General features: G+C 42.0%; 1 protein-coding gene across 4 annotated transcripts in view; it reads right to left on the reverse strand.

Annotated features, from left to right (window-relative positions):
• Positions 1-18,710, reverse strand: part of MRPS22 (mitochondrial ribosomal protein S22) — a 31,305-nt gene extending 12,595 nt beyond the window's left edge. Inside the window, exons 1-3 of one of the 4 annotated variants that reach the window (XM_036877248.2) lie at positions 18,523-18,710; positions 1,332-1,495; positions 129-293 (exon numbers count right to left, since the gene is read on the reverse strand). In XM_036877248.2, coding sequence (XP_036733143.2) covers positions 129-293; positions 1,332-1,495; positions 18,523-18,694 — 501 coding nt within the window. In that variant the 5' untranslated portion in view covers positions 18,695-18,710. Of the gene's footprint in view, positions 1-128; positions 294-1,331; positions 1,499-18,522 lie in introns of all 4 variants that reach the window. The other 3 variants (XM_036877247.2, XM_036877250.2, XM_036877249.2) reach the window with 3 other exon arrangements.
• Positions 18,711-19,135: the final 425 nt, after the last annotated feature.

Here is a 19,135-nt window from a genome sequence, read left to right on the forward strand (position 1 = left end):
GAGTCACAGGAATTCTGCCTTGGAAGATTCAGAGACAGCTAGTCACATGATGTTGACCCTCCTCCCTCAGACCCAACTCCACACAGTATTTCAAATAAAGATCATTTTGCAATTGGACATATACTCACCCGGTGTGGTATACTATATGATATATCAGTAAACACGTATTTGGCTGTTTCTGTTCCTTCCAATATCTTATCTTCAGCTAATACATCATTTATCGGTGCTCGCTCTTCCAATACCGGTGGCATTTTTAGTCGCACTTTAGCTGCCTCAATTGCCTGTCTTGTAGCCTAATGAAATAAAATATTTCTTAAGGAAAGCCACAAGGTTACAGACCAAAAGGACTCTCTCACAAAAGCAATACTAATAAAAAATGCCAAGGACCGCAAACAGAAGAAGCTGTAGCCACAAATCAGTGACTAAAAAGTCAAACTTGGCCCCTGGGCCCTAGCCTTTGCCTCAGTGGTATGGCTGAGAGCACCAGCTACAAGCTCAGTTATTCTCACAGCAGCAAAGGAATGCTGAGACAGAACCAGGACAGAAAAGGTGCTTGAAATAGAACAAAGGATTTCATTTACTGTGTGCTTACATATAGTGTTCAAATATTCTGAATATGTTGGGCTCATTTAGTGCCTACAGCTATCTAATGAGCTAGGTGAGGCTGTTCTCACTTTATGGGAGATAAAACAGGCAAACAATTGTTAAATAAATTGGTAGAAAGTTGCAACCTGGGATTTAACCCAGGCAACTCCACTGCAGAACGCATGCTCTTAACCACTGACCACAGCACTCCATGCCATATATACATACACACATACAGTGATTACCTCAGAGAGGAGAAATGGGGGCTTTCACTCTTCATGTGATACATTATGGGATATTTACATTTTTTGCTGTAACTGTAAGTTACTTTTAAATTAGAAAGAAGAGCAATAATGCTTAATATATTGATATACCAAAGTATTTTGCATACAGCACTCAATGCCCATGACCCAGGACACTGGTGCCTGCAGCAGGACGCTGTTCAGCAAGCTCTCATAACCTCACTAAAGCTTCAGCCTCAAAGCAGCTCACAACAGATGACTCTCCAGGAAGGAAGCTGGGGCAAGGAAGACAAAGCAAACATGCTCAGGCTGGTATTAGAGCAGAAGAGGCTCTGCTTGCTCCCTGCTCTTTGCCTGTCTGCTCACATTTCTCAGTTCTACACCTGGAACTCCCCCTCATTAGTGCCTGTGGAAGAGCAGCTATCAGCATCTGGAGGAGCCTCTGGGAATCCTGTTTAACCTTTTAAACACAGGCATTCTCCCTGTACTCCTGTGTGCACATACCTCTTCCAACTGTGCCTGGGTCATCAGCTTATAGGTTGGTGGCTTCAGTTCTTGCAGAGCTGGCTTAAAAACTTTCTGCAAATTCAAGCCTGTCATCTTGATGAGTATGCTCTGGACTTCTTCATCCATAAATGTAGGTTTCTTGATCTCTGAGCTACCTGATTCTGCTAAAATGAATTTTAGAAAATAAGATAGCAAAAATGACAAGGCCAGTAAGACCTCTAAATAGAAAAGATAATAAAAATGATTAACACAATGTCTACTTCAGTATGTATAATGTTAATACTATGAGATTCATTTATTTAAAATTTACTGAACATTCACTATGATGAGAATACAGTTTCTGCCAAAAAGACACTCAAAATGTAGAGGACAAACAGGAAAAAAGTAATGTAATAATAATAATAATAATAATGGTTGCTACCATCTACAGAGTTATCTCCTACATCCCAGGCATGACATTTTCAGGTACGCTTACAATTGATATCCCAATTTTATAAACAAGGATAGTGGAATCTGCCTGAAGACAACTAGCTAAGTAAGAGTCAGGATTTAAACCAAGATTTGTCTGTTTCTAGAGCCTAGATCAATTCCAATGTACCAGGGTACTCCTCATTGTAGTGCTATGAGGGGGTTGTATGACTACAGAGGAGGGAATTAAACTTAGCTTGGGAGCAGAGAAGGTCATGGCAGGGTCAAAGAAGGCCTCCCAGGGGCCTAAACAGGGGAAAAGAAAAGGGAAGGAAACGCTAGTCTGAGGGTTTGCAGCTTCAGGAAAAACAGACCTGGATCACTGGACATGATACTGAAAAGGTCATATGGTGTCACGGAAGAGCCTTGGACAGGAGAGGAGACCCAGATCTCAGCTCTGCCTTGTGTCGTTTGCCTGTCCCTTTGCCTAACTTCTGTTTGCATCTCCATTAGGAAAAGGGGAGGGTGGTCATTCCTTCCCAGTCACCTCTTCCTCTGCCAGTCCCATAACTGCTGGTGCATCTTAAGAATTCTGAACTGCGTCCTCCTCTCCCTCCTCACATTCTTGCTGGATGATCCCTAGCCTCCTGTAACTATAATTACTTTTATATGCTGCAGACTCAAAAATCTGAATCTCTAGCCAAGATAATCAATCCAGCTACCCAACGGTCATGTCACATGCACAGCAATATGGCCAAAGCAAGACTCATGAACTTTTTCCTGTCTCAAACCTGCTTTATCTATTGTTCCCTATCTTAGCAGCATCCAAAAGGTCATGTGGGCTAGAAACCTTATAGTCATTCCTGACTTCTCCTTTACCCTACACATCTAGCCAACAGCAATACCAACAATAAAAGTAACAATATGAGCTAACATTTGCAAGATATTCACTATGTGCTAATGCTTACTCAGCTAAGTACTTTACATTATTAGCACATTTAATCCCACCGACCTCATAAGTACTGTGATTATCTCCAGTTTACAAAAAAGGATACTGACACAGAAAATACTACCTGCTATAACTTCTAAATCTGTTTAATCCTCCATCTCCCCTGCCACCATCATGGCCATCCTCATCTCTAGCCTGAGCTTCCTAACAGTCTCTCAGCCTCCATTCTGATTCCACTTTAGACCATTCTCCACAGAACAACCAGAGTAATCTCTTAAAAACAACAGGAAAGTGTTAATAAAACTTAAGAATTGGTTCTTTGAAAAGACAAAATTGACATTTAGCCAGACTAACGAAAAGAAAAAAGATCCAAAGCAACAAAATTACAAATGAAATAGGAGACATTACAACTGATATCACAAAAATACAAAGGATCACAACAGGCTTCTATGAACAACTATACATCAACAAACTGGATAGCCTGGCAGAAATGAAAAAATTCTTAGAAGCATAAGACCAACCAAAACTGAACAAGAAGAAATTTCATCATCACTAAACTGGCCTTACAAGAAATGTTAAAGGGACTTCTTTAAGCAGAAAACGCCATAACTAGAAGAAAATTATGAAAGGAAAAAAATTCTGCTGGAAAACCAAATACACAGTTAAGGTGAATCAATCACTTATAATGCTAGTATGAAATTCAAAAAACAGAGGTAGTAAAGTCAATTATGTACACAAAAATGAGTCACATGTGGAATCAGGATATTCCACATGTACACAAAAAATGTGTCAAGGGACACACAAAATTAAAAGTTATAAAATAAGACATCATATACATAAAACATGGAAGGGAAAATAATAAAAAGAGGAGTGCTTTTTGAATGTATTTGAACTTAAACAACCAACAATCTCATACAGACTGTACATACATGTAGGATACTATATAGAAACCTCAGGTTACCACAAACCAAACATAATAAAAACACAAAAATTAAAGAAAGGAATCAAAGCCTAACGCTAAAGAAAGTCATCAGATCACAAGAAAGCAAGAGAAGGAACAAAGAACTACAAAAACAACCAGAAAACAATGAACAAAATAACAATAAACACATCCCTAGTAATAATTACTATAAATGTAAACAGATCAAATGCTTCAATCAAAAGACACAAGGTGACTAGATCAATTAAAAAACAAGATTAAGCTGTATGCCTACAAGAGACTCACTTCAGACCTAAAGATACACACAGACTAAATGAGAAGGGATAGAAAAAGATACTCCATGCAAACAGAAGAGAAAAAAACAAACTAGTATAGGAATACTTAGACAAAACAGACTTCAAAACAAGGACTATAACAAGAGATAAAGAATGGCATTACAAAACAATAAAGGAATCAATCCCTCTGGAGGATATAACAATTGTAAATATGCCCCCAACATAGCACCTAAATATATAAAACAAATATTGACAGATATAAAAAAAGACATAGACAGTATAAAATAATAATAGTGGATTTTAACACACCACTTAACAGCAATGGACAGATCATCCAGACAGAAAACCAGTAAGGAAACAAGTGGCATTGAATAAAGTATTAGGAAGATGGACTTAACAGATATATACAGAACATTATATCCTAAAACAGCAGAATACACATTCTTTTCAAGTGCACATGGAATATTCTCTAAGATAGATCACTGTTAAGCCACAAAACAAGTCTCAATAAATTGTAAAAGACTGAATTCCTATCAACCATCTTTGCCAACTACAGAGATATGAAGCTAGAAGGAAAAAAAATGGAAAACATGAACACATGGAGGCCAAACAACATGCTACTAGAAAGCCACAGGGTCAATGCAGAAATCAAAGAGGAAATCAAAACATACCTGGAGACACATGAAAACAGAAACAGTTCAAATCCTTTGGGACACAGCAAAAGCAATTCTAAGTGGGAAATTTATAGCAATGTATGTCTACCTCAAGAAACAAGAAAAGGCCCAAATAAGCAGTCTACCCTTAAACCTACAGAAACTAGAAAGGGAAGAACAAATCCCTGAGTTAGCAGAAGGAAGAAAGAGTAGAAATGAATGAAAGACCAAAAAAGAAAAAGAAAAATAGAAAAGATCAATGAAACTAAGAGCTGTTTCTTTAAAAAGATAAAATTAATAAACCTTTAGCCACACTCATCAAGAAAAAAACAGCACTCAAACAAAATCAGAAATGAAACAAAAATTACAACTGATACCACAGAAATACAAAAGACTGTAAGACATTATTACAAAAAATTGTATGCCAACAAAATGGATAAATTTCTAGAAAAATACAATCTTCCAATACTGAATAAGGAATAAAAAAATCTTAACAGGGCCATTACCAATAACAAAACTGAGTCAGTAATCAAGATAATCCCAACAAATAAAAGAGGAGAACTAAACGGCTTTCACAGGTGAATTCTACCAAATATTTAAAGATGAGTTAACACCTATCCCTGTCAAGCTATTCCAAAAGGAAGGAATGCTTCCAAATGATTCTTAAAAGTTGCAAGCCAGCATTACCCTGATACCAAAACCAAAGACACTACAAAAAAAGAAAATTACAGAACAATATCCTCAGGGATCATGGACGCAAAAATCCTCAACAAAATATTAGCACACCAAACTAAAAAAATCATTAAAAGGATCATTCACCACAATTAAGTGAGAATTATTCCAGGGACACAAGAATGGTTCAACATGATACACCACACTAACAAAAGGATAAAGCTCATATGAACATCTCAATAGATGCAAATCTGACAAAACTGTACATCCATTCATGATAAAAACTCTCAACAAGGTGAGTATAGAAGGAACATACCTCAACACAATAAAGGTCATATATGATAAACCCACAGCTAGCATCATACTCAATATTGTCATTATTTGCAGATGACAAAATACTATACAGAATATACACTAAAGACTACACTAAAAAACTACTGGAACTAAAAAATGGATTCAGTAAAGTTGCAGGATACAAAATCATATACAGAAATATGCTGCATTTCTACCACACTAATAACAAACTAGCAGCAAGAAAAATTAAGAAAACTATCCCACTTATAATTGCATCAAAAATAAAAAAATATCCAAGAATAATCAAGGAAGCTAAAGAAAAGTTGTTTTCTGAAAACTGTAAGACATTGATGAAACAAACTGAAAGGTAAAGATACATCATGCTTATGTACTGGAAGAATTAATACTATTAAGATGTCCATACTTTCCAAACCAATCTACAGATTCAGTGCAATCCCTATCAAAATACCAATGTCATTTTTTACAGAACAAATAATCCTAAAACTTGTAAGGAACTTTGCACAAAAGATCCTGGATAAACAAAGCAATCTACCAAACAAAGTTAGAGATATCACACTTCTGATTTCAAACTATACTAACAAAACTATAACCAAAACAGTATGGTAGTGGCACAAAAGCAGATTCATAGATCAAGGGAAAAGAAGAGTCTAGAAATAAACCCACACTTACATGGTCATTAACATATGACAAAGGAGGCAAGACTATACAATGAGGAAAAGAGTCTCTCTTCAATAAATGGTGTTGGGAAAACTGAACAGCCACATATGAGAGAATGAAACTGGACCACTTTCCTGCACCATACACAAAAATAATCTCATGGGACTACATCAAACTAAAAAGCACCTGCACAGTAAAAGAAACTATCAACAAAACAAAAAGGCACCCTACTGAATGGGAGAATATATTGGCAAATGACATATTTGGTAAGGGGTTAAAATCCATAATATATAAAAAGCTCATACAACCCAACACCAAATATATATATATAATTTTTAAATGGGCAGAGGACCTGAACAATTTTCCAAAGACAATCAGATGCCCAACATACATGAAAAGATCCTTAACATCTCTAATCAGAGAAATGCAAATCAAAATCACAATGAAATACCAGTTCATACCAGTCAGAATGGCTAGTATCAAAAAAATAAGAAATAACAAGTGTTGACAAGAATGTGGAGAAAAGGGAACTCTCATGCATTGTTGGTGAAAATGTAAACTGGTGCAACCACTATGGAAAACAGTATGGAGTTCCTCAAAAAATTAAAAATGAAATGCCATATGATTTAGTAATTCTACCTTTGGGTACTTACCTGAAGAAAACAAAAGCACTAATTCGAAAAGATATATGCATCACTATATTCATAGCAGCACTACTTATAATAGCCAAGTTACAGAAACAACCTAAGTGTCCACCAATAGATGAACACATAAAGAAGATTAGGTATATATACACAATGGAATATTATTCAGCCATCAGAGATAATGAAACCTTGCCATTTGTGACAACATGGATACCTAGAGAGTATTATGCTAAGTAAAATAAGTCAGAGATAGACAAAGATCATATGATTTCACTTATATGTAGAATAGAAAACAAAACAAACAAACAAAAACCCAGAAACAGACTCACAAATAAAGGAAACTGATGGTTGCCAGAGGAGAGAGGGGTAAGGTTTAGGCAAAATAGATGGAGGGTATTAAATGGTACAAACTTCCAGTTATAAAATAAAGAATTCACAGGGATGAAAACTACAGCATAGCAATATTCAATAATACTGTAATAACTTTGTATGGTGACAGATGGTAACTACACTTACTGTGGTGAGCATTCTGTTATGTATATAAATATCAAATCACTATGTTGTACACCTAAAACTGATATATATGTCACTATGTTTCAATAAATTTTGTTTTAAAAAAGACTGAATCAGGAAGATACAGAAAATCTTAACAGACCAATTACTAGTAAAGAGACTGAACCAGTAATAATAAATATCCCAATGAAGAAATATCCAGGACCACACAACTTTACAGGTGAATTTACCAAACACTTAAAAAATAATTAATGCCAATAGTTCCCAAACTCTTCCAATAAACTGAACAGGAAGGACTATTCCCAAACTCATTTTATGAGATCAGCACAACATGCACTGAACATTGATGTGATACATCACATTAACAGAATGAAGGAAAAAAATTACATGATTTCAACAGATGCAGAAAAAGCACTTGACAAAATTCAACATCTGTTGATGACAAAAAACAAATGAGATATAGAAAGAACATACCTCAACATAATAAAGGCCACATATAACAAATCTACAGCTAACATCATACTCAATGGTCAAAAGCCCTTCCTGTAAGTTCAGGAACAAAACAAGGATACCCACTCTCACCACTCCTATTCAACATAATTCTGGAAGTACTAGTCAGAGCAATCAGGCAAGAAAAAAATGAAAGGTATCAGACCTGAAAAAGAAGAAGTAAAATTGCCTCTATTTGAATATTTATACCTAAAAATCCTAAAAACTCCATCCAAAAAAACCATTAGATCTAATCCACAAATTCAGATGCTGTAAAATTAACACGCAAAAATCCCAACATTTCTATACACTAACAAGAAATTATCTTACAACAGCATCAAAAATAATAAAATATACTTAGGAATAAATTTAACTTAGGAGATGAAAGATCTCTATACAAAAACTACAAGACATTGATGAAAGGAATCTGAAGAAGACACAAATAAATGGAAAGGTAACCATTACTGGATCTTTTCTTATCCTTCTTTATCAGAAAGGACTGAAAGAACTAATATTGTCCAAATGTTCATAATACCTAAAGCCATCTATAGGTTCAATGCAATTCCTATCAAGATTTCAACAGCATTTTTTTCAGAAACAGACAAAAAATCTTACAATTTATATAGAATTATTACAGACCCCGAATAGACAAGGCAATCCTGAAAAAGAACAAACTGGGAGTCCTCACAGTTCTTGATTTCAAGCTATAATTTATGAAACTATAGTCATAAAAATGGTATGGTACGGGCATAAAAAGAGACACATAGACCAATGGGACAGAATTGAGAGCACAGAAATAAATCCATGCATACACAGCTAATTTTTGACAAGGGAGCCAAGAATACTCAATGGAGAAAAGAGAGTATCTTCATTAAACAGTGCCAGGAAAATTGGATATTCACATGTAAAAGAATGAAAGTAGACCCCTCACAAAAATACAGCACTCTCAAAAATAAACTTGAAATGGATTAAAGACTTAAATTTAAAACCAGAAACAATAAAACTAGAGGAAAACATAGGAAAAAATCTCCTTTAAATGGGTCTTGGCAATGATATTTTGGATATGGCACTTAAAGCACTAGCAACAAAAGCAAAAATAAACAAGCGGGACTACATCAAACTAAAAAGCTGCTGTAAAGCAAAAGAAACAATCACCACCACCCGCCCCCACCCCCAAAAAAGGACAACCTATATAGTATGAGAAAAAACATTTGCAAACTATATAACTGTTAAGGGACAAATACCCAAAATAAATAAAGAACTCATACAACTAACAGCAAAAAAAATTTTTTTAATTCAATTTAAAAATGGGCAGAGTACTTAAATACACGTTTTTCTAGACTATATATGTATGGCCAACAGGTACATGAAAAGGTAATTAACATCATTAATCATTAGAGAAATGCAAATCAAAATCACCATGAGATATCACCTCATATTTGTTAGAATGGCTATCATCAAAAAGACAAGAGATAATAAATGCTGATAAGGAAGTGGAGAAAGGGAACACTTGTGCACTGTTGTTAGGATTGTAAACTGGTACAGCCACTATGGAAAACAGTATGGAGCTTTCTCAAAAATTAAAAATATAACTACCATACAATCCAGTAATTCCACTTCTGTGACTGTATCTGAAGGAAATGAAACCACTATTTCAATTGATAACTGCACCCCCATGTTCATGTTAGCATTATTTACAATAGCGAAGACATGAAAACAACTGAGTGTCCATTGACAGATGAATGGATAAAGAAGATGTGTTATATGTATACAATGGAATATTAGCCATAAAAAGGAGGACATCCTGCATTTATGACAAAATGGATGGGCCTTAAGGGCATATGCTAGAAAGGCAAATATTGAATGATCTCACTTATATGTAGGACAAAAAAATTCACTGAAAAAGAGAGCAGATTTTCATTATCAGAATAAGTGGGTAGAGGGACAGGAGAAACTGAATAAAGGTGGTCAAAAGGTAAAAACTTCCAGTTATAAGAAAAATAAGTACTAGGAATGTAATGTACAACATGATGACCGTAGTTAACATTACTGTATATGAGATTATATATTAACATTACAGTTATACATTATGGAATATATGAGATTAATAGAGTAAAACATAAAAGTTCTCACAAGGAAAAAAAAATTATTTTTTGTATCTATATGAGAGGATGTAAACCAAACTTATTGTGTAAGAATGAGAATAAGTTAGCATAAGAGTAGCCATCTTAAGGGCCTAGAAGCAGTTTTCTGAAGTTGTGACTTAAAAGAGAAAAAAAAAAAACTGGAACTGAGTAAGGCCTTGGAAAACAAGTTAATCATGAACACCGGGATGGGGGCAGCTGTGGCCTTCGGTCAGCTAACCTTGGTCAGTTAATCCTACATACCAAGCTTATCGTGCAGAACCTCCCTAACAATTGAAGAGTGGTCTTATCTTGCTCTCGCTTAACCCCAGGATGTATGTCTTGCAAAGATAATGTGCAGCTGTGGAAAATTACTAAGAGTTAAGTGTTTTGAAAATGCCATATAAACCCTTGGTTTTGAGTGTTCGGGTTCCTTGTTGAGACCCGCTGCGTCGGGCTGACACTTGGACCCCAGCTAGCTGGTCTCTAAATAAATTCCTCTTGCTTATTGCATCAAGAGACGCCTTCTGTGAGTGATTTGGGGCGGCGCTCTCCTCTGGGAAAAATCCAACATTTGGGGGCTCGTCCGGGATCTGCGCTCACCCCGCTTCACTCCCGAAGTCGCTCTTGGAGGAAGAGGTAAGATTAGTGGCGCCTTGGGTTGTCTGTGTTCTGTTTTCTGTTTTTCAGTGAGACCGGTCAGAATTCTGAAAGGGTACCCGTTGTCTGGCAGCCGTCCCGGTCCTGTAAGGGGTCGCGACTGCGGTCGGTAGACGTACTTGGAGCACCGCAGGCTGCAACCCTGGGGGATGCCCCGGGGAGTTTGGAGGGCCAGGGACGCCTGGTGGCCTCCCACCTGTTTTTCCGCAAAAGTGAACTGGATGAGATAGGGTTGGTTTTTGGGCGCCGAGAGTATCAGCCCACTGATTCTTTTTGGTTTTTGGTCAGAAATCTGAAGGACACTAAGTGCGGCCGCTGTGTGTCTAATCTCTGTGTGTCTCTGTTTTTTGTGTTCTGTATGTGTCTAATAATTGTTGTACTGACCATGGGACAGACGGTAACGACTCCACTCAGTCTGACGTTAGATCACTGGACAGAAGTGAGAGCGAGGGCACACAATTTGTCAGTAGAAGTAGCAACCCTATATTGTGGTCTGGCAGGAGTTAGTGGAAAATCCACCACCCTGGGTAAAGCCCTGGGTGCAAAAGAAAATGAGCTCTCGAGTCTTAGTGGCCCAGGCTCAACCTCAGAGCAAGGGAAAAGAAACTACCAAAATTCACCCTGACACTCAAGATTTACTCATGGTTGATGATCCCCCTCCCCACCTCCAGCCCCGGCGCCTCCAGCCCCGGCGCCCTCAGCCCCGGCACCTCCAGCCCAGGTGCCCTCAGCCCCAGCGCCCCCACTGCCTCTAACTTCAGGCACCGGGGCAATGGGACCGCCTCCGGGACCAGCCCAGGGAACTCGACGCCGCCGAGGGGCCGCAGCGGACCCGCCGGGTATTTTTCCCCTCCGATCTTACCGGGCCCCCATCCTCGGAGAGGAAAGGGACCCGCCTTTCCAACCTCTGCAATATTGGCCATTCTCCTCTGCTGATTTATACAACTGGAAAGCTAACCACCCTCCTTTTTCAGAAGAACCGCAGAAACTAACTGGACTGATAGAGTCCCTAATGTTTTCTCACCAGCCCACTTAAGATGACTGTCAGCAGCTTTTACAGGTGCTCTTCACCACGGAAGAAAGAGAAAGGATCCTCCTGGAAGCGCGAAAGAACGTGCCTGGAGCTGACGGACGACCGTCGCAACTCCCTCATGATATAGAAAGGGGGTTCCCACTGACCAGACCCAACTGGGACTTTAATTCTCCAGAAGGTAGGGAGCGACTAACCATCTATCGCCAGGCTCTGGTGGCAGGTCTTCGCGGGGCTGCAAGGCGCCCCACCAATTTGGCCAAGGTAAGAGAAGTTAGGGAGCCGCTGAGGCACCCGCAGTGTTCTTAGAACGACTGATGGAAGCCTTCAGGCGGTATACTCCCTTTGACCCCACTTCAGAGGGGCACAGTGCCTCAGTGGCTCTTGCCTTTATTGGGCAATCAGCGCCTGATATTAGAAAGAAGCTTCAGAGACTAGAAGGCTTACAGGATTTGTCGCTGAGGGATTTGGTGAAAGAAGCAGAGAAAGTTTATCATAAGAGAGAGACTGAGGAAGAGAAGGAGTTAAGGAAGGAAAAGGAAAGGGAAAGTAAAGAAGAAAAGAGGGATAGGAAGTATGAGAGAAATTTAACAAAGATCTTGGCCGCAGTAGTAGAAAGTAAGGGACGCCCGCCCTCTAGTGGTAGAACTAGTAAGGCAGGGTCCCTGGGCAACTGACCTCCTTTGGATAAAGATCAGTGTGCGTACTGCAAGGAGAAGGGGCATTGGGTGAAAGAATGCCCTAAGAAACCACCGCGGGGACCTCCGAAGAAGGTGTTGTCTCTGCTAGAAGATGAGGATTAGGGAAGACGGGGCTCGGAGCCCCTCCCCGAGCCTAGGGTAACTCTGAAGGTGGAGGGGCAACCCGTTGAGTTTCTGGTAGATACCGGTGCTCAACATTCAGTACTGACCCAAGCTAGAGGCCCCCTTTCTAGTAAAAAGTCTTGGGTGTTCGGGGCCACGGGTCAGAGACAATATGCATGGACTACCCAAAGAACAGTGGACTTAGGAGTGGGACAAGTAAACCACTCATTCCTTGTTATACTGGAATGCCCTACACCCTTGTTAGGAAGAGACATCTTGACCAAAGTCGGGGCCCAAATATCCTTTCAGGCTGAAGATACCCGAGTGACTGATAGAGAGAAGAAACCTTTGGGCCTAAGTATTCTGTCCATAAGATTAGAAGACGAGTACCGCCTTTTTAAGGAACCAGAACCCTCCCGAGTTAATCAAAGGTGGCTCAACCAGTTTTCAGGGGCCTGGGCGGAGACGGCAGGTATGGGGCTTGCTGTAAATCAGCCCCCAGTGGTCATAGAATTGAAAGCCTCAGCCTCACCAGTAACTGTGAGACAATATCCAATGAGTAAAGAAGCCAGAGATGGAATTAGGCCCCATATCCAGAGGCTCATAGAGCAGGGGATATTAGTAAAATGTAAATCCCCATGGAACACTCCCTTGCTGCCTGTAAAGAAAGCGGGAACAGGAGATTATCGACCAGTGCAAGATTTAAGAGAAGTTAATAAGAGAACACAGGACATTCATCCCACTGTGCCGAATCCTTATAACCTGCTAAGCTCTCTGGCCCCAGAAAACACTTGGTATACAGTCTTAGATTTAAAAGACGCCTTCTTTTGTTTGCGCCTGCACCAGAGTAGCCAACCGCTGTTTGCTTTTGAGTGGAAGGACCCCTCCACAGGAACTACTGGACAATTGACCTGGACTCGCTTGCCACAAGGATTCAAGAATTCACCTACCCTCTTCGACGAGGCTTTACACCAGGACTTGGCCTTTTACCGAGCCTCCAACCCACAGGTAACCTTGTTACAATATGTTGATGACTTGCTGATAGCCGCCCCTACACAAGAAGTCTGCCAAGAGGCCACTGAAGCCCTTCTGACTGAACTTGCTAAGCTGGGGTATAGAGCATCTGCCAAAAAGGCACAGATCTGCCAACAACAAGTGACTTATTTAGGGTATTCCCCGAGAGAAGGGAAAAGGTGGCTTACTGAAGCCCGGAAGCAGACTGTGACGCAGATCCCGGTCCCTACTACTCCGCGCCAAGTCCGCGAATTTCTGGGAACAGCAGGGTTCTGTAGATTATGGATACCCGGATATGCCACCTTAGCCGCCCCCCTGTACCCCCTAACCAAAGGGGCAGCCCCGTTTGTTTGGGGACCTGAACAGCAACAGGCCTTTGATGAGATCAAGAAGGCCCTCCTGTCGGCACCCGCTCTGGCCTTGCCAGACGTGACTAAGCCGTTCGTCCTTTTTGTGGATGAACGGAGTGGAGTGGCTCGGGGAGTGTTGACCCAGCAATGGGGACCTTGGAAGAGACCTGTCGCCTATTTGTCAAAAAAATTAGACCCAGTAAGTAGCGGATGGCCTGCCTGTTTGAGAGTAGTGGCGGCCGTGGCCCTCCTAGTTAAAGATTCTGACAAACTGACACTGGGACAGAAACTTACTGTGGTTGCTCCGCATGCGTTGGAGAGTGTAATTCGGCAGCCACCCGAGAGATGGATGTCGAATGCCAGAATGACTCACTACCAAACCTTACTCCTGAATCGTGATCGTGTGGAGTTTGCCCCCCCTGCCATTCTAAACCCGGCCACTCTGCTTCCCGATTCGGGGAAGGAAGTGCTTCATACCTGCCAGGAAATCCTGGCTGAGGAGACAGGCACCCGCCAGGACTTGCAAGATCAGCCCTTAGGAGGACCGGGACTCCTGACTTGGTATACGGACAGGAGCAGTTACATCATGGATGGTAAGAGAATGGCTGGAGCTGCAGTAGTGGATGATGACCAGATTATATGGGCCAGTGGACTCCCAACGGGCACCTCTGCACAGCGAGCAGAACTCATCGCCCTGACTCAGGCCCTAAGGTTGGCAGAAGGTAAGAGACTTAATGTCTACACTGACAGCAGATACGCCTTTGCCACTGCTCATATACACGGGGCTATTTATAGCCAGAGAGGGCTGTTAACTTCTGCCGGGAAAGATGTTAAAAACAAACAAGAGATTTTAGATTTGCTAGAAGCCATCCATAGGCCTAAGGAAGTAGCAATAATACATTGCCCTGGACATCAGAAAGATGACTCTCCAATAGCTCGAGGAAACCGGAGGGCAGACCAAGCCGCAAAGCAAGCAGCTCAGGGAATGAACATTTTGCCCCTCCAAGTGTGCCCGGAAGCCACCCACATTAAGAGCTTCCAGTATACACCTGAAGATCTCGTTTGTATAAACAAATTAGGGTTCAAAAATTTCTCGCCCCAAGAGATATACAAGTCTGAAGAAGGGAAAGTTGTCCTGCCCCAGAGAGAGGCAGAGGAATACTTAAGGCAATTACATCAATTGACACATCTGGGAGTAAAAAATCTAAAAACCTTGGTTCGAGACTCCCCTTATCATGTTATTGGATTAGGAAAATTGGCTGACGAGGTTGTAAAAAATTGTGTACCCTGTCAATTAGTAAACGTGAGCAAAAATCAAGCAATATCTGGAAAAAGACTTCGAGGAGATCACCCAGGAGCTTATTGGGAAGTTGACTTCACTGAAATTAAGCCTGCTAAGTATGGATATAAGTACCTTCTAGTTTTCCTAGACACATTTTCAGGATGGACAGAGGCGTTCCCCACAAAAACTGAGACAGCCCAGACGGTGTCTAAAAAGATCCTTGAAGAGATATTTCCCAGATTTGGGATCCCAAAGGTAATCGGCTCCGACAACGGCCCTGCCTTTGTTGCCCAGGTAAGTCAGGGATTGGCCAAGATCCTGGGGACGGATTGGAAATTGCATTGTGCATACAGGCCCCAGAGCTCAGGACAGGTAGAAAGGATGAACAGAACTATAAAAGAGACCTTGACTAAATTGTCCATAGAGACTGGCTTATGTGATTGGTTGGTCCTCCTTCCCTTTGCCCTGTTTAGAGTCAGGAACACTCCCGGCTGCTTTGGACTAACGCCTTTTGAAATAATGTTTGGGGCCCCGGCCCCGCTTCAGTCAGCACATCTTCATACATTCCCTGAGTGTGCAACTAATAAGTTTTTGCTTGAAAGGTTACGAGCCTTGGAGGCTGTGCAGAAAGAGGTGTGGGCCTCCATCAAGGAAGCCTATCGGCCAGAGGACCTCTCAGTGCCTCACCAGTTCCAGGTGGGAGACCCCGTCTACGTGAGAAGGCACCGGACAGGAAACCTCGAGCCACGGTGGAAGGGACCTTTCATCGTCCTCCTGACTACTCCCACAGCTGTGAAAGTGGACGGCGTCTCTTCCTGGATACACGCTTCACATCTAAAGAAGGCACCCCCGTCGGACTCGGACTGGCGAGTAACTCGGACTGATAATCCTCTTAAGCTTCGCTTGTGTAAAAGGAACTATGTTGTTAGTAATTCTAATGCTCCTGCTGTTTCCAACCCCCCAGAGCCTTAATCCTCATGTCCCTTATCTGCTTACCTGGAAAGTAGGAAATGGGCAGACCCAAGAAGAGTATAATCACACCACCCATATTGCCCCTTTGGGCACTTGGTTCCCGGACTTATATTTTAATTTAGATAAAGTAGCTGACATAGATGGGATGGAAGGAGGAGACTGGCGGAAAAAGCAACGCCGAGTCTCTGTAAGTAGGAATGGATTTTATGCATGCCCAGGGTTTCGAACGGGAGCAGAAAGACAGAAGTGTGGAGGAATTGAGTCCCTCTACTGTGCACAATGGAGCTGTGTCACTTCCAATGACGGAGAAAAAAAAATGGGATGTGAGCCCGCAGCTTATCCACCTTTCCTTTGTTAGACCATACACTCGAGTGAAGTACAGCCCCAATTGTAACTTACTTAGACTCAAATTTACAGAACAGGGAAAGAAAGACTCCCGATGGGGAACAGGAGGGTTGACTTGGGGACTGTATCTCCACCAGACACCCCCGAGTGGAATCCTTCTATGAGTGCGACTCAGCGTCCAGGCCCTCCCAGCCGCTCCGATAGGACCTAATACTGTCCTACGAGATCAGCTGCGTCTTCCAACCCCTACTCCAAAGCAGTATCCCATCATTATGACTACTCACCCCCAGCCCTCCGTATCCCCTCCTAACCAGGTGGTTCCTTTTATTGGTACCGGACAGCGCCTCCTCAACCTCGTCGAGGGGGCGTTCTTAGTTCTGAATGTCTCCAACCCTAAAGTTACCGAATCCTGTTGGTTATGTTTTTCTTCTGGACCTCCTTATTATGAAGGGTTGGGACTGTCAGGTAGTTTCAATAATACAACTCTGATATCCACTTTAGCCGGACCATTGCTCATTCTTGTTCTGCTTCTTACTTTTGGTCCCTGTGTTTTGAACCGGCTAATATCTTTTGTTAGAGAGAGAGTAAGTGCTGTTCAAGTACTAAGACAACAGTATCACTCGCTCACACATCGAGAAGAAACAAACATTCCATGATTGGAATGCCCCAAAAAGAGAAGTGGGGAATGTAAGAATGAGAATAAGTTAGCATAAGAGTAGCCATCTTAAGGGCCTAGAAGCAGTTTTCTGAAGTTGTGACTTAAAAGAGAAAAAAAAAAACTGGAACTGAGTAAGGCCTTGGAAAACAAGTTAATCATGAACACCGGGATGGGGGCAGCTGTGGCCTTCGGTCAGCTAACCCTGGTCAGTTAATCCTACATACCAAGCTTATCGTGCAGAACCTCCCTAACAATTGAAGAGTGGTCTTATCTTGCTCTCGCTTAACCCCAGGATGTATGCCTTGCAAAGATAATGTGCAGCTGTGGAAAATTACTAAGAGTTAAGTGTTTTGAAAATGCCATATAAACCCTTGGTTTTGAGTGCTCGGGGTCCTTGTTGAGACCCGCTGCGTCGGGCTGACACTTGGACCCCAGCTAGCTGGTCTCTAAATAAATTCCTCTTGCTTATTGCATCAAGAGACGCCTTCTGTGAGTGATTTGGGGTGGCGCTCTCCTCTGGGAAAAATCCAACAATTGTGGCAATAATTTCATGATTATGTCAAATCATTATGTTGTACACCTTAAACTTATACACTGCTGTATGTCAATTATATCTCAATAAAACTGTAAAAATTTGTTCCGAATTTTTGAAAAATGTAATCAGTTTCGTGCCATGCTTAAAACTCACGAATGACTTCCAACATCATTTAGAAAAAAAAATGAAGGTGGTTTGCTTACTTCTCTGTGTTTCCTCACTAGACTGTTCCTAAATTCTTCTCTGTCTTGGTAAAAATGGGAATACAATCCACTCAACTGCTCAAATCATAAACCTGAGAAGCAACACTATTTCTCCTTTTACTCCTATATACAAAGCCATAACCAAGTTCTCTTATCAATCCTACCTCCAAAATGGGTTTCTAAACTACCTGTGGTAGGTTTCATTTTTGGACTTTTGCTTATGCTGTTTCCTCTACTTGGAATGCTTTGTTTCCTCCCTAGCGTGGTTAATCAGGTACCAGCTTTGGTCGTAGTTTCCAAGAACCCTGCCCCGCCCTTCCAACCCAGCGTGAATGCCACTCTTATGTATGTTTCCCACCCAAACCCCAAGTCACACTGCACTGCCGCTTGCGCCCTGGGCCATGAGTTCCCTCAGGGATAAAAACATGTCAGTCTTAGTATGCCATGTACCCTAAACCTGAAACGGTGCTTTGCAAGGAGCGGAGCTCAAGCACGGTTGGTTGAGTGAGTGAACGAATGAGCAACGCAAGTGATGACAGACTCCACAGGTGCTGAAGGGAGTTGGGTCTAAGGGCGCGCTGTGGGAAGAGCCACAGGCTTGAGAGGTACGTGGTCCGCCTGGTTCTCGCCGATCAGAACAGGCTCCAGGTCTCCCAGGAGGCCGCCCAGAGGAATGCCCGGGCAGGTAGGTCACTTACCGGCCTCGGAGCCGAGCCGACGGCATGGCAGCCCCACCCCGCAGGGCCTGGGCAACGGCTGGAGCAGGGCGCCGGGCTGGGGCTGAGTTCGGGCCTGGAAACATGCCCGCTCCGTGCCCCGACAGCCTGGCAGGTGGCTCCACAGCGACACAGAAGCTCTGAGGGTCGCCATGATTATCCAGGGGGAGTGGCTGGGGGGGGGGTCACGCGCCGGAAGCGACTCTGGGTCTCCCGCGGTTCACGCAGCATTCTGGGAAGTGTAGTTTGAGGCAGGGAACCGGAAGGGCCGCAACCTCCGAGTCATTGATTATTTCCTTGTAAACTGTTCACCTGTGCTTAAAACTAACGGTGAAACTTACGCTATGGTCCCTATATGCTCTTTTTCCTGGAACTTTTCTTCATTTCCATGTTTCTAAACAACAAATTTCTATTTCCTGCCAGAACCCCTTCACCCAGCTCAGGGTTTAAATCCAACTTCCCGTCAACTTCCCCATTGAAAGCTTTCAGACTCACCCCCTTCATCCTCCCACCCCCGCCCCAAGTGTACCTCCTGGTTCGAGGCCTGATCGCCACCGCCACTGTCATCCCCCATCAACTTATACGCCTTTTCTTC

Source organism: Manis pentadactyla, chromosome 1 (assembly GCF_030020395.1).
Source record: "Manis pentadactyla isolate mManPen7 chromosome 1, mManPen7.hap1, whole genome shotgun sequence".
NCBI lineage: Eukaryota > Metazoa > Chordata > Mammalia > Pholidota > Manidae > Manis > Manis pentadactyla.